This window comes from Theobroma umbraticum, unplaced genomic scaffold, assembly GCF_002168275.2.
Source record: "Theobroma umbraticum cultivar Fairchild unplaced genomic scaffold, ASM216827v3 scaffold_44.0, whole genome shotgun sequence".
NCBI classification, from domain to species: domain Eukaryota; kingdom Viridiplantae; phylum Streptophyta; class Magnoliopsida; order Malvales; family Malvaceae; genus Theobroma; species Theobroma umbraticum.
This window is the reverse complement of record NW_018397255.1, coordinates 5,375,052-5,390,685: the sequence shown is the minus strand read 5'-3', so window position 1 is coordinate 5,390,685 and position 15,634 is coordinate 5,375,052. Positions and strand designations below refer to the sequence as shown.

The 15,634-nt window shown below is 34.5% G+C and overlaps 3 protein-coding genes and 1 pseudogene across 4 annotated transcripts in view; 2 read left to right on the top strand and 2 right to left on the bottom strand.

The window, feature by feature from the left end:
• SAMC1 (S-adenosylmethionine carrier 1) overlaps positions 1–2,804 on the bottom strand; it is a 6,053-nt gene extending 3,249 nt beyond the window's left edge. The window contains exons 1-5 of the mRNA XM_021418135.1: positions 2,752–2,804; positions 2,430–2,547; positions 1,676–1,783; positions 1,188–1,274; positions 409–481 (exon numbers count right to left, since the gene is read on the bottom strand). Of these exons, the coding sequence (XP_021273810.1) occupies positions 409–481; positions 1,188–1,274; positions 1,676–1,783; positions 2,430–2,484 (323 nt within the window). The 5' untranslated portion in view covers positions 2,485–2,547; positions 2,752–2,804. The remainder of the gene's footprint in view (positions 1–408; positions 482–1,187; positions 1,275–1,675; positions 1,784–2,429; positions 2,548–2,751) is intronic.
• A 1,674-nt stretch (positions 2,805–4,478) lies between these two features.
• On the top strand, positions 4,479–7,190 carry LOC110409543 (glucan endo-1,3-beta-glucosidase 8 pseudogene; annotated as a pseudogene). Its single transcript, XR_016350793.1, has 2 exons — positions 4,479–4,816; positions 5,522–7,190. The product of XR_016350793.1 is annotated as a glucan endo-1,3-beta-glucosidase 8 pseudogene (transcript).
• A 2,573-nt stretch (positions 7,191–9,763) lies between these two features.
• LOC110409390 (glucan endo-1,3-beta-glucosidase 8-like) lies at positions 9,764–11,817 on the top strand. Its single transcript, XM_021418716.2, has 2 exons — positions 9,764–10,274; positions 10,459–11,817. Exons 1-2 carry the CDS (start codon positions 9,937–9,939, stop codon positions 11,555–11,557), a joined length of 1,437 nt encoding a protein of 478 aa, XP_021274391.1. The 5' UTR covers positions 9,764–9,936; the 3' UTR covers positions 11,558–11,817.
• Positions 11,818–12,760: 943 nt separating this feature from the next.
• LOC110409158 (violaxanthin de-epoxidase-like protein) lies at positions 12,761–15,340 on the bottom strand. The gene is made up of 2 exons (XM_021418418.1): positions 14,928–15,340; positions 12,761–14,318 (listed from the first exon to the last, which is right to left on the bottom strand). The coding sequence occupies exons 1-2, from the start codon at positions 15,231–15,233 to the stop codon at positions 13,008–13,010; spliced, it is 1,617 nt and encodes a 538-aa protein (XP_021274093.1). The 5' UTR covers positions 15,234–15,340; the 3' UTR covers positions 12,761–13,007.
• Positions 15,341–15,634: the final 294 nt, after the last annotated feature.

The window sequence follows — 15,634 nt, the reverse complement described above, 5'->3', positions numbered from 1 at the left end:
AGAGAGAGAGAGAGATTATTATGTCTTCTGCAGATTGAGCATGTTTATGATTATCCCCATGAAAGAAGACAAATGGCAATATCAGAGGCACACCAAGTTTGTTACCTTGAAAACTTTCTGCTAGGACTCTTTTATCTGTCATTTACTTGCAGTCTAATGCATTAAAAGATCGCAAACTAATTTCTTAATATAAATTTAAATTATTTATTTTAAAAATAATAAGGGAAAAAATAATATTCAAATAAACTCAGTGAACTGATTTTCACATCTCAATTGTAATTTCTACATGCTATTCAGGAATAATAATTAATAAGCCTTCTCTAGTAAATATGACTAGTGAATTATAAAACAATTTTCACATACACAAATGCCGGAGAAACAAGAAAGTTTGCAATTCAAAGCACTTACGGTAGGACACCAGCAAGATTCCCAGCCAATCCAGAATAAAGCCCCTTCAAAACTATTTTACTTCCACCATGAGCTGCATAGAGGAAAAGAAGAGAAACTTCAAAAAGTTTTGAGTGGAAAGTTAAAGTTAATACCAAAGCAAGCACTTGATATGCACTCCTTGTCTATTTTCCGTAATGCACAATAAGAAGAATTTCAATCTCATAATTACTGACACATTAATTTATTTACACACAGATTTTGCTCTTGGACCAAATGTTATTCATTCCACAGGAACAAAAAACAGTAGCAATTGTCTAGCCTATCTCCATACATACACAAAAAAGATAGGCAGAGAAAAATGGGGATAAACAGGTGTGTACAAATGCAAAATGATATAGGATAATCTCTTAACCTAACACTTTTTCCGGTAGTAAGGGCAAACATTTCCATTTTTTGTTGGAATGAAACCAAAGGGATTTACATATTTCTGTACTCAAAAAATTTAATCTGTTCATTAATGGAAGAAGCGGGGAAAAAAGAGTCAGACACTAAAGTGAGTTAATTTTATCCCAATCCATTCCTTTCATTGCATTCAACCAAACAACTGAAAACAACAAGTTGATTTTGTTATTCCTTCCATTTCCATTTTCCTCTCTTCATTTTGCTTCCTCTCCAGTGTCTTTTACTCCAACAAAATTATTGTGTAAAGATCAAGCCAAAGACTTGGACTAAACACCAGGAAAAAAAGAAATACTTAACCTCCATTTTGACATGTATTATAAGTGCTCAAGATTAACCTGCCTGCAGCCGTGTCTTTATTGTATCAATTGGGTATAAAGCTGTTTCAACCACAACACCAGCTGTACCTCCTGCTATGATACCCTCTGCAAATATTAAGAACAAGTCAGAATACATGAATATATCATCGGAGTTTACCAAACTAGCCATACTGATAACTAGTGAAGGCAATTTGTGCAAAGAAAAAAAATTACTGCTGGATCTATGGTTCTCTTATGTTTAAAGAAACAAACAAGAAAATTTATTATTCACAACCCTCTTTCTAGAGAATTATTATTCTCTAAACGGACAGATTCATTATTTCCAGACTGGACACATGCACATAAGTTATAGAGGCTCATGCTCATACAACAGACCTATTTTGCAATGGCTTTCACTTAAAAAAAAAGTTCTGACAGTTTTTTTTTTCATGAACAAATCTCTCTATCCAATTTCCATGGTAGTCTGTTTTTTCCATTGACACTTCTTCAATTATTATTACACATACCAAATAGAATACGTAGGAAATTGAAAGGTTTTTCCTCTTCCATGCTGACTGATGCAAAGCACTTTCTTGTTTCCAGCTGTAAGTTTTGGATCTTCCCACTGGATACATCTGCAAAACCATATCAACTGTTCAAACAATAGAAAACAGGTAAAACAAAGAGATGGGAGAAATGTTGAGGTAACATAAAAAAAATGTCCAAAGCAAGAAACTGCCCTTAGTTCAAGATACAATAGTGTCCAGTTACATTTTCTTTCTTGTTATAAATTGATAATTAAAAGAAAAAAGCAATTCCTGCAGACATGTGCATAAATGCAAAAGTTCAAGATTCAGTCAAATTGTATATACCCATTCCAAATGTATCTCAACAAATTCTGCTTTATTCTCAATACCAAGAGTTCATTGGTACTAGCTTCTCTTTTGCTGGAAATAAAAATAGAATCATTGCTTGAGAATCAAGAATAAAAGAACTACCGAGTTCCATCTTGCTTAACCCAAGATGTTATGAACAATTTGGTTGCACCGCGTGAATACTAAATACAACTACAACAACAACAACGACAACAAAGCAATGCCATTAGAGTTAATCCATGGATTTCTCCTAGCCAACTCTGTCTAAACTCTAAACAAAACTGATTGCACCAATAACAGCCCACAAGGAAAAAAAAAAGGCAATTGACGCCAGAAAATTGGAATATAACATAAACCAATGTATGTCAAACAAAGATTAACTAAATGTTGAAAGTTGGTTAATTACCTGAAGTGACAATAGAAGGGCTCTTGGTGTCAATGGCCAGTGTAAAAGGGCCCATGTCTAGAGGACCAAGCCAAACACTTTTCAACGTTCCACTATACTTTCACTGAAGAAGAATTGCCTGAAAGATTAAAAACACAAAGTGTGGAACAACTAAACACTCTGAATTCTGAAATAATACCAGAATTTCACTCCTTGAAAACAGAGAAAAAAAAAAGGCATATGGGTTGTTTCATTTCAATACTTGCAACTCATCTTGATGAGGAAAATGTGCAATAAGAAAAAAACCAAATAAAATTGAGATATAGAAAAGAGGAGAAAGTACCCTCTTTGGGAGAGTGACAATTCTGGGAAGTTTGGCAGTGTAGAAGGAAAGAGATAGAACAAGAATCTTGTTCGGTTCCGTTATTTTTATGCTGTAATAACAGTAGTAGCAATGGGCCAAAGTCCACAGCTGAGCCCATTTTGTAACTTCGGCCATTGGGCCTGACGGGTAACGGTAAAATTTTCATTTTTTGGTCAATTTATTTTGAAAGAAAATGAATGACAAGTATTTTTATTTGAATTAGTATTTATTTTTCATGTGTAATTATTTTTATTTATTTTTAAAATAATGATATATAAAACATAAATATTTTTAAAGTATAAAGTTAGTTGTATATAAATAAAAGACAATTATATGTAAAAAATTATTAATGTTTCAATTATATATTATTAAAATTTTATCAATTATTCAATATTATTAGAATTTAAAAATATTTTTTAATGAAACTCATTCAATAAAATTAGAATTTTATTTATAAATCAGAAAATTCTTTTAATACTTATAGTTACAAACATTTTTAATGAAAGTCATTCGATACAATAAAAATTTTAATATATTTACAAATTATAGTTAAAAATATTGTGTTTTATACTGTTTGACAAATGCCTAACTAATTCATATATGACACATTTATACTAGTTTAATTATTCCTATTTATATGTTAATTCACATTGCTTTTCAAAAAAAAATTAACTCTCTTGAATCAGTTTATCTAATTCATTTAAACTCATTTATTGAATTATTAATAATTGCAATACTTAAATTAACTTATTTTTCATGTTTATATAGGTTAATTATATTCATGTAAATTAATCTTGTAGTGTTTAAATAAATTAATTATATTCAAACGTGTTGATTGTATTATATTATGTAAATTGTCCAAAAGACATGTCTTGCTCATGTCAAGATTAAATAATTGTGTGATGTTACACGGCACAAGTATGTTCTCATATGAAAATTTAATAATTATTATGTCTTTTTCTAAGTTGTTAATTAAGTAGAAATTAAGTTACTTATCGTAATATTATATATAAAAGTTCTTGCCGGCCTTTATAGTTAATTAGTTCGATTTAGCACAAATTGATTAGCTAACAATATGCACGCATCAAATGGTTCTATGGACTGTATATGCAACAGGTCATGTATGACGTCAAACCTTTCCTTCTTTTCGTTTTTTTTTCCCATTTTTTCAAGATTTAATAACAGTTCATGCATGCATTTCACGTTTATTATAATAATTCTGGCAAATTAATGAAAACTATGAATTCATTAATTAACATGACATAATAATATATTATGTTTATAAAAAATATTTTTTATATAATTAAATAATAAATTATATAAATATCGACATAAATCTTCTAGATTATAGACTTCTAGTAATTTGTACTCTATTTCCTTATTGCTTAACATTTGTGCACAAACTAATATTAGAAAAAAAATGTTAGGGCTACTAAAGGAAATCTAGGAAGTTTTTTGTATGACAAGTTCCTACAGCAAAAGATCACCAAGTGAAGCTTCTCACTTTCACTGATTTCTCGTACAGCCATGAATTCTACAGCAAAGTAGCAATTTAGAACCCTTACAAATCTCAATTTTCATTTTTCCTCGACTTGGTACAGACAAAGAAAAAAAAAAAGTCAAGAAGAGGTGTTCCCAATATTTCCTTATTATTTTCTGACTAAACCGGCCAAAATTCCCTTGAATTGGATTCCAAAAGTCTAACAATGGCTCCAGCCATGATCCTCCTATGGGCCTGTTCCTTGATATTGCTCCCTGCCAGTGTTGTGGCACAAGACCTTGGTGTCAACTGGGGCACGATAGCATCGCACCTCTTGGACCCCACAATAGTTGTTAATATGATCAAAGACAATGGTATCAGAAAGGTTAAGCTTTTCGATGCTGATCCTTATACCCTGAATGCCCTGGCTGGAACTGACATCGAGGTCATGCTGGGGATTCCGAATTCTTTTTTGCACAATTTGTCAGAGCAATACAGTACAGCCCAGGCTTGGGTCAAACAAAATGTCACTGCATATCTTGGTAAAGGGGGTGTAAATATTAGGTAAGTTGATAAATGATAACCATATAGTTTCTAGATCGTTTCTACTTTTTCTTAATCTACCAGTTCATTCAACTTCTTATTATAATTTTTATTTGATGCATTCATTTTTTTTAGAAAAAGAAGCATTTATTTATTCATCCTCTACCAAGTAGGCCATGATAAGTCTTTATTCTTTAATCTCTTTAACAGAAGACTTTCAGCCACATGAAATGAGTGGCGTAGGCAAGAGAACTGAATACTTACAAAAGATTTGGTTGCACAGTAAGCCGTCGGCAGCGTGCTATCAATTGCCTACCCTATACAAAAACAAACTAGCAACAAAAACAGAAGCCTTAACCTGGTAGACTTGACATCGACAAAGTCCTTGGCCTATTAACCAGTCCTATAAGACACAAAAACCCATCATTCATAAGTTCTCAAAATCAGGTTCATTTCAAACAACATTTTGGGTATTAAGAGTGTTTAATACACAAGATATTTGAGAAGATTAAAAAAGGATACACAAGAATATTCATGTATATAAGATTATAACAGAAAAAGATGTCACAAAGAATTTAACTAAAAATGACTATAACAAACATGTATGATACTGAAATGGTATCTAAATATAAGAAGTAAGGGCGTAAATCAAGCAACCAAAAAATAAAAATTAAGGGTTAATCAGCTTGTCAATCTAGATGTTGAATGTTTTCTTCTAATTTACAGGTACGTGGCTGTAGGGAATGAACCATTCTTGACAAATTACAATGGTTCGTTTACCAACTCTACATTCCCAGCGATGAAAAATATTCACAAAGCACTGAACGAGGCTGGCGTTGGAAAACAAATCAAAGTATCAACAGCCCTTAATGGTGATGTTTACGCGACGGCTTCGTACAAACCATCAGATGGTATGTTTCGTGACGATATAGCAGATGTCATGGGCCAAATATGTGAATTTCTCCAAGAAAATGATTCACCTTTTATCATCAACATCTATCCTTTCTTTGATCTCTACCAGAATCCCAGCTTCCCCAGAGAATATGCATTCTTCGATAACCAGATCACGGTTGACGACAATGGTCTTGAATACCACAATGTTTTTGATGCGAGTATCGACACTCTTGTTGCGGCACTGCAAAAGGCCAAAGCCCCGGATGTACCGGTCATTGTTGGGGAAGTTGGATGGCCAACGGATGGCGATTTTTACGCCACACAACAAAATGCTCAGAGATTCTATAATGGTCTGATAAAGAAAATGGTTAGCAACGAAGGAACTCCACGTCGACCAAACAAGAACCCTGATGTGTATATGTTTTGTTTGTTGGATGAGGATTTTAAGAATATTGATCCAGGTATGTTCGAGAGGCATTGGGGAATTTTCACCTTCGATGGACAACCCAAGTTTCCAATGGATCTTTCAGGGAAAGGAGAGAACAAGTCTCTTGTGGGCGCGAGAGGTGTCCCATACTTGGCTAGGCAGTGGTGCGTGCATAACAAGGACGCTGACAACCAGGAGGATTTGGCCAAAAAGGTTGAATATGCTTGCAATAATACGGATTGCACAAGCTTAGCAGCTGGAGCTTCATGTTCCGGAATGGGTACTGATATGAACGCCTCAGTTGCTTTCAACATGTACTACCAAATGCAAGATCAGGCTGAAGAAGCATGTGATTTCCAGGGTTTAGCCAAGCTTGTCAAGCAGGATCCATCCAACGGGACTTGCCAGTTCCCAATTATGATTGAAAAATACCAAGCTACACCTCCCCCAGGGGCGCCAAATTCGAAGTCTGCTTCGGGACCATCAGGGTCAGATTCAGATTCACCAGGGTCCAACTTTGGCGATTCATCCTCTTTCGATCCCTCTACCTTTCCTTCTCCCCCATTTCTTTTTCTAATTCTTGTGGGCATTTGCATTGTTCTGCTTGCATAAATAGCTATAGATTTGATGTTCTAAAGAGAAAGTGTAAAAGTTTTTTTTTTTTAACTCTGAAATGAGGGAAAATGTAAGTTCAATATATAGGAGAGTTTTTGTGTTTGAGGGAAAAAAAAGTGGAAATATATGGTGATTGCACTCTTCAAAAAAATACAGTGATTGCAAAGATGTTCAAAGAACACTATTACTAAAATTTAACCCTCCATTTTGAAAATATTGGAATCTTATCCTAGATTTGTAGCGTAAAATTTATTAATAAGAGTAGGCTGAGAGTGGCGTTCACACTTGCTGTTTATAAGAGAATGGAGATCGAAAGTCACCTCCAGATGGGCTGTGTTTTGCAGAAGGGTGAGGAGCTGGTATGTTATGGCTATCAGACAAAGTGTGCGTTTCTAGTGTGCAAGAAGCTGCAAGAGAAGGAAACAGGCCATATGGTTTTGTTTCTTATTCTTACTTGTTCTGCACCACTGGTTATATTCTTTTTGGTGATATCAACTATTGTACAGGGATTGATGTAAATGGGGTAAGAGTTTGTGAATTTCGTATAGATACTGGTAATATATTTGTAAGCCAGATGAAAGCGCCCAGGCTGAAGTCTCCTCAGTCGGGTTATTTTGTCTTACATGTACAAGGGGTTCCCCTGTATTGATTTGAAATGAAGCTAACTTTTCAAAAAAATAGAAGGCATTAAAAAAACAACCCTTGGGTCATAGCAAGATCATGGACATGAGTCAATCGGCTTTGCACTGCATTTAATTAAATGACTTCAGGGTGACTTCGATGGTGACAAGGATTGAAGGTCAACGGTATACTGCATATAATCCACTGCATGTTCATCAAAATTCATCTTTTTTTCGTTTTTTTTCTGACTTACTGTTTCGCTCGTTCGGCAGTATCTCTTCTGTTCTTCTCCGTCAGCTTTCTCTTTCGCGCGTTCTCCAGTATCGTTGCTGTTCTTTTTACTTTCAGCTTTCACTTTTGCTCGTTCTGCAGTATCTTTGTTGCTATTGATCACTGATATTGGTCTAGGTCCTATCTTTGTGTATAAGTATATACATACATAAAATAGGGTGAATATTTGATTAAGTCAGTTAATTTACTTAACAAAATATTGTTAACCGACTTAATTGAATTCACTATAAATTTTAATCAAACTAATCGAATCTTTATAGTAACTTAATAAATCGATTAATTCAATTAGCTCGGTTAATTTAATTATTTATAGATTAACCGAAATTTTTTAAGCCATGGGCTTGGATGCGCTCAGGCCCATTTTTCCCAGCGTGACTAGTTATTCTTGGATGAAACCTCGCTCTTTTTTGCGCGCGCGGACTGTCTTGAGTTGGTTTTGATTCGTTGCCTATGGGGTCTGTTGATAAGACCTTGACTCCGTCGGTCTAGGCTAGTGTTAACCGCCATTATTGCCCTTGCTCCGGCTGCCCCTTAGTCTTCTGGTGGGCTGGCACCTCACGAAGAACCTGATTGCTGTGGAGTTATGCTTGCTGACACAAAAGTTTCCTTGGCCGGTGTTGGTGTGCTGTTGTCAAACGAAGGACTAGTTAAGCTTAGGAATGTGCTACCTCTGCTCGATAGGTAGAGGGCATTTTTTGGGTTTGAACTTTGAAACCTAATCTTAATACTTTCATCTAAAGTGAAGTTGTATACGAATAGGTTGATGAAAGCTGGAATTGTATGGAAATGAAGGATGGAATGGATCCGTGTTCAAGGAAGTGAGGAAAGTTGGTGTGCTTGGCTGCTGCTTTGGGATGCCATGGGTGTCTAAAAGGATGGATTCTGATCAGTTGTTGGTTATATAGACAGGGTTAAGCTCATGAGTTAGTATAGGAAATGTGTCCAGGTTGTGGTGGAATGGCCCTTCTTTGCTCCATTGTTTTTGGCCATCTAGGGAGCTGTACATATTTGTGTAGATTTTAAGGTTGATCTCATCTACAACCTGTAGGCTTCTGTTTATCTCGGTTCTCTCTTGTAGGAAAGCCACCAAAGGAAGTTAATGTCCCCTTGCTGCAACCTGCCCCACTACCATATAAGGGTAGTTTTTGTATATCTATTTTTCTGAGTAATGAAATCATACAAATTGCTTCTAAATAAATAAATATATATTTAATGAGTTATGTCCATATAATGATCTAAATTACTGATCACCATTTATTTTAATATTGACTTTTTTATATATAATCACTAATTGAATGTACATGATCAATTAAATTTTTTTTTAGAGTTTTTAAATTTTTTATACTAATGTATAAGATAAAGATGCATTTTGTATATATTTAAGCATATTAGGTTATGGTCCTTCGCCTCCAAATTAAAAACCAAAACTCTTATCTTAATTTTTTTATATTTTAAATTATTATAATGATTAATGAAAGTATGTATGTAGGTAATTACTTTTCCGTTTTAATTTTTTCTCCTATTTTCACTCATATTAAGAAAAAAAAATATGACTTTTGCTTATCTTATATTGTAAATTCAAATTTTTTATAATATTAATTGACAATACTTTTATTGTTAAAAAGTAAAAAATATTATTATTAATTATGACTCACCACCCATATAGGTTACTAATGATGCGATCCGTTTAAGATCAAATCTCATAGTAACTCGTTTATAATAACTCATTCAATCCAGACAATTCATCAATAACAAACTTCATAATAACCTTCTTAGACATCCATGTGTTTAATAACCAAGTTGGCATATGGTATTATTTGAAAATTTTTTTAAAATTTCTTTTTCTATTAAGTTGTAGATAATATGAAAAAAAAATTATACGTAAGCATATTATTCATTCTTTTAATATTTTTTTATAATTTTTATATCTAGAAACGGTAAAAGTTTATTTGTGACTCCTTTGAAGAGAAACTCCAAATTTTTGAATTTTTTTTCTTATTCAAAAGTTTGTTAAGAGAAACTAAAATTAGAAAATCAGTTAGGCTACTAACCAACTCCTTGAATGTCTTGTCTGGCTGTGTCATCAGACAACAAAAGGAGCTTTTTCCTACAACAAAACAACACCAGAAAGCGCCTATCCCTGTCTAAATTATCGTAATACCATACTTTCTGCATCAACCATTACAAAAAATTTGTTTTCTCCTCTGTACATTTTATTTCTAGCAATTGGATTCGTGCTAAAGCTCAGAAATTTTCAATTTCCGTTGTCCTCCTGCAAGAATTGGCTCGAACCATGGCTCGAGCCATGGCCCTCCTATGGGTCTGTACCTTGATCCTGGTCACGACCGGTGTTGTTGCAGATAACATTGGTGTGAATTGGGGTGTGATGTCGTCGCATCCATTGCATCCTAGCATTGTGGTTCGTCTGCTCAAAGACAATGGCATGAAAAAGGTCAAGCTTTTCGATGCGGATCCTTGGGTGGTAGGCTACTTGGCTGGAACTGGCATAGAGGTTATGCTTGGAATTCCTAATGATCAGCTAAAGACAATGGCTAATGACCACGGTGCTGCCAAGGATTGGGTCAAAGAAAATCTCACCAGACATCTTCATGATGGGGGTGTCAATATCAAGTAAGTTATACATAGTTCCCGATCAATTTGTTTTCATTTTGTCGATCTATTTCTTTATATCAAGTTGCAAGATCAATATAAAGGTAAACCTCTCTTGTCCCAAAAAGCCAAAACATAAAGAGGAAAATCTTCAAAAAGAAAAAGAAAAAGAAAAAACTGATCCATAATGGTGTGCTTTTTACAGGTATGTGGCTGTTGGGAATGAGCCATTCTTGAGTAGCTACAAGGGTTCATTTACCAAATACACTTTCCCAGCATTGAAGAACGTTCAGAAGGCCCTAAATGATGCAGGTATAGGAGACAAAATCAAAGCAACAGTACCTCTAAATGCTGATGTTTACGAATCGGGTTCAAACAAACCATCCGATGGTGCCTTCCGCAGTGACATAAAGGATCCCATGACGCAAATTGTGCATTTTTACAAGGAACAAGGATGTCCATTTGTCGTCAACATATATCCTTTCCTTAGTCTCTACCAGAACACTAACTTCCCTCAAGATTTTGCATTCTTTAACGGAGGCCACCCGTTGAATGATGAAAACGTTCAGTATGACAACGTTTTTGACGCAAACTATGACACTCTTGTTTGGGCATTGAAAAAAGCCGGGGTCCCGGATTTGAAGATCATTGTTGGGGAAGTAGGATGGCCAACAGATGGCAACAAATTTGGAACTAAAGATAACGCTAAGAAGTTTTATGATGGTCTATTCAAAAAATTAGCCAGTAATAAGGGAACCCCACTTCGTCCTGGGAAAATGGAAGTCTATGTATTCAGTTTGTTTGATGAGGACATGAAGAGTGTTGACCCTGGAAATTTCGAAAGGCATTGGGGAATTTTTACCTTTGATGGGAAACCCAAATTTCCAATGGACTTTTCTGGCAATGGAAATGACAAGCCATTGGTGTCTGCCAAAGGGGTACAATACCTGCCTAAGCAATGGTGCGTTTACAATAAGGATGCTATGAACCAGCAAGCTTTGCCTAGCCAGATGAATTGGGCATGCAGCCATGCCGATTGCACATGCTTGCCGGAAGGGTCATCTTGTTACACCGGGGACAATAATTTGAAGACCTCGTATGCCTTTAACAGCTACTACCAAACCAATGACCAGGATGTTGAAGCCTGTAATTTCGAGGGATTGGGCAAGATTGTAAATGAGGATCCATCAAAAGGGACTTGCCAATTCCCAATTCAGATAGAGAGTGCAGGAGAGAGGCCAAGTTTGGCATATGGAGCAATTGCTGCCCTTGTTTCCTTGGTGAGCTTGTTCACAATGGTGTAAGATGAGAATCAACTATAAATCATCCGATGCGAGTTTGGTACGTAGAATGTTAGAGCAGTTTCCTACATGCCTTTTTTCTTCTTAAATTCGTTCATTGGTTTTCATGTTAAAATGTCAGAATTTGCCTTAAAAAAGTTTGAGGCTATGGCATCTTTATCCTTCAAGTAATCAAGTGATGCCTGTAAACGACTAGTGGACAATAGCCAAGCTGCCGAGGTAGGTCAGCGAATGAAGCTTTTTGGTAGTTATGAAATATGAGAAATTTGAACCAATTTTTAATTTTTTAATTTTTTTTAAAAATTAATCTTTAATTTCTTAAATAAATTTATGTATTTATCATTGAATTAAAATTTAAATGCTTTTGATACATATAAAATTCAAAATAAATAAATTGGTCGCTCGTGACTCATGCCAAAATAAATGTGGAATCAATACTTTCCCCGTACAAAATTTTACAACTAGTAAATTTTGTAATTTATTAACACTTTGAGTTCTAAGCCTAATTAAGCACTAATTTGAGTCTATATTTAATTAAGGATATTTAAGATACTTGATTTTAACTTCTTAAAGTAAAAAAAAAAAAAAACCTACCTCTTTGGCTAATATTCGAATAATAATTTTGACACTAATTGTTTTGTCAAGCAATTTCTTTCTATATTATTAAAAGAAATACAATTCAGATAACATTCAGTTGCTATATTTTACAATAAAATCGATTGTGTATTTATCTTTATTTTTAATTTCTTCTTTTATTAATTATAAAAAAAATTTCTTTTATTTGTCATCGTGATTTTAATTTTTTTGAAAGTATCATAACTTCTACTCTATTTTTTTAAAAAAAGATATTATTAGTTAGATCGTGCTTTTATTAGGTTCTCTGTTTACATACAATAAGGACTACAAAGCTTAAAACTTTTGGACTTTATACTTATCAAAAGATATGCATATAGTTTTACATAATTATATTAATTTTTTTCATTTGAGTTTAGCATTTTCTTTTCATATTTCTTATCTAAGAGGCTCTGTTCATTATACTTAACGACTCTGTTCGATTTCTTAAACATTTATGAAAAGTGCTTTTCGAGTAGAGCTCTTTTAAAAGTGCTATAAAGATAAAATATTGTTTGATAAATTGAAAATAAAAGCATTATAGGATTTTAGAAAAACTACTATTTAATACTAGTTTAGTTTATTTTTAATAAATTTAAAAAATAAAATACTCAAACTTTAATAGACAAAGCCGTAGATGTTAATGTTGCCAGCTTTAATTCTATCCGACCCCAATTTTCAAACAAAAAAATCCGCTCCTATCCGGTCAGGGCAAGGTCCAATCCATGGGAAAATTCGGCGAACCACCTATATATATCCACCTCATGCTGCATCTGCCAGTTAGCAAGCTATCCAATTGGCCATTAGAATTGAGCATCAATGTTCACACATTTGGCCATCCTTAAACAGAAGCCAAACCCTGATCTTCTACGTCAACCATAGAATGTAAACTTGAACCTTCTGGAATTCCTAATGGAGGATCGTTGCATGAACAATTATCAACTGTATATAATTCCCACTCCTTAATTCCACATTTCTCCAAAGCCGAAGACAATCGACTGCTCTGTGTCTGTTTTGGGTATGCTCCATCTGGACTAACAAGCACAGCACCAGTGTATGACTGTCCTGCCACTCGAGCTGCCCCATGGTAATGAAACAAGCCCCAACAAAAATCTTCAGATACATCCACAATTGTCCAAAACTCATTTGACACAACCCCATTATCCAAGACACTGAAGTAAAATGTCCCAGGAACTTTTCCTCTCTTGACCCTATATTTACGCCTCCTCCAAACCATTTCTCCCTCCAAAGTTTTAACCTGAAATACTGGCTCATACCAAAATGATCCCTTTGACTTTCCCCTGTAAAATAGCTGGTACTGGCATGGAAATTGATCATAAGCTGGGTTCTGCCCTGCCACAACTCGCCAACTCCAATCCAAACTCCCCAACCAGCCAACAAATATGTCTTCGGCAATTTCATGGCACAAGTTCTTCCCTTGAAACTTAAGTATAGGCTGCACATATGGCTTTTCAGGGATCTTCGCATCTAAATCAAGACAATTATTTTTCTGAAGAACACACAGAGAAAATGCTTCTAGTTGTGGACTTTCATATGAAGCAATACATCGATAATTGCAGACCTGATCTACCGGGCTGCATTTATTCAAGCATTGGAGAGCTTTCCTACAATTTGGATCCATAAGGCAATCCAATACCTGAGGTCCGCAATTTTTCACCATGCAATTTATGGTAGAAAAACCCTTTGCTCTCAAGTTCTTCAAGATAGGTACTGGTCGAACATAAGCATTGATAATAACCAGCAAACAGAACCTTATATCATCAGAATTATGTCGTAACCATGCCTCAGATACAGTTTGCTCAACTCCCACTGATTCATTTGTTTTCTTCAGCTGAGAGATTCCCACTATGTTGTCAAATATGCTCCCTTTTGTTTCACTGTGGACATAAGAGCCTCCTAATTTGTTAACTATATTCGGATGGGATTCAAAGCAGATTATGTTAGGGACGTTTTTGCTATTGGTCTGAATCCATTTCACCGAATCTTGATTTGTAACAGCTACAACCACCAAAATATCTGCACAAAGCAATTCCTTTTGCAGATTCAGGGCTGTTTGATCATTAGATTGATGGAAATTGTCAGTGAAAACAACCATTTCATATCCTTCATCAACCCATGTCAATCTTTTGGCCTGTTCAGTAACACAAAAAGTCAAGAAAAGATATACAAGACCAAAAATAGTCCTATCAAAACTTCCCATTAGCTCAATAAAAGAGCTTATATACGATCCAATATCAATATCCAGTTCAAACTTACAACTGGCCATCTTATAAACAAATTTTAAAATTTTTATGTATGGATGTTAATTTTTGATGAGGTATCACCTGTGGTTCATTGACAGTGGATTAAATTATGCAATACTTAACAATTAATTTAAGTACAACAAAAATTGATAACTTTTTTTGCCTCCACTTAATTTGCAACTTTTGCTACTTGATCTTTTACTATTAACTTTGGGCTTCTTAAAAAATTGATAAAAAAAAGAATCATGACGGATAAAAAAAAAAAAAAAAACTAAATATCGCATTAAGGTTAATAAAATTGTGTTATATACTGAATACTGATATAAGTAAAATCATTCGCTTTCCTTTCAACTTTTATGTCCAAATGCGCAAACAGAAAAAGTATTAACCAAAATTACATAACCAACCAAATGGACTTTCCAGCTGACCTTAAAATTAAATAAAAATGGAAATTTTATGAAGATATGAAATTAAAAAACAAAAAAAGTACCACTTACAGTGTGAAGCATAACCTCCTCCCACGTGGCGGATTTCAACGGGCTGACGCTTCCTTCACCAACTACAGCCACTATCCTCACCGGCGGCTCTGCGTGCTCCGTCACCGCACTTTTTTCCTCCTCCTTCGTCTTTAAAACCGCATTAACAATAGCTCCTGACCTTAAAGTCGGATAAACTGAAAAACGAGATGCTCTCCTCTGGTGGTTTGATGAAGCTAAACCGGTTCGAATGGAGGTGAATCGCCGGTTGATTGGAGCACCGGTTTTTAGTTTGGGTAGAAGTGGAGGCTCCAGAGATAAGCTCATCACTTGGAAAATTCAGAGTCAGAGACCTAAGAGCTGCTTGCTATGGTAGAAATTGACGCGACAAAATTTGATTCATTCGTGGCTTAGACGAGTGTAGAACCCGCCTTTTTAACCGTATAGAATGGCAGTTCGATACGTGGCGTGTGTCCACTGATGATTAAATAAATAATCTAAAAATAAATGTACCGAAAATATTTTATATTTTTAATTCTATAATAATGTCATTGCATATCCTCTAAAATTTTCACATATTCATTAAATTTAAATTGCGAAAAATAATACACAACTAATATAATTATAACATGTGTAACATGTCAAATACATGTATATGAAATTATTTTAGAATTCTCGTCCATGATATATGAAGTTATAATCTAGAACTTTAACAAATTGTTTTGATA

Coding starts and splice junctions, on each gene's coding strand:
- LOC110409158 (XM_021418418.1), bottom strand. CDS start 15,233: ATGAGCTTATCTCTGGAGCCTCCACTTCTACCCAAACTAAAAACCGGT. Junction 14,319..14,927: donor AGGAGGTTATGCTTCACACT/GTAAGTGGTACT, acceptor GTTACTGAACAG/GCCAAAAGATTGACATGGGT.
- LOC110409390 (XM_021418716.2), top strand. CDS start 9,937: ATGGCTCGAGCCATGGCCCTCCTATGGGTCTGTACCTTGATCCTGGTC. Junction 10,275..10,458: donor GATGGGGGTGTCAATATCAA/GTAAGTTATACA, acceptor TGCTTTTTACAG/GTATGTGGCTGTTGGGAATG.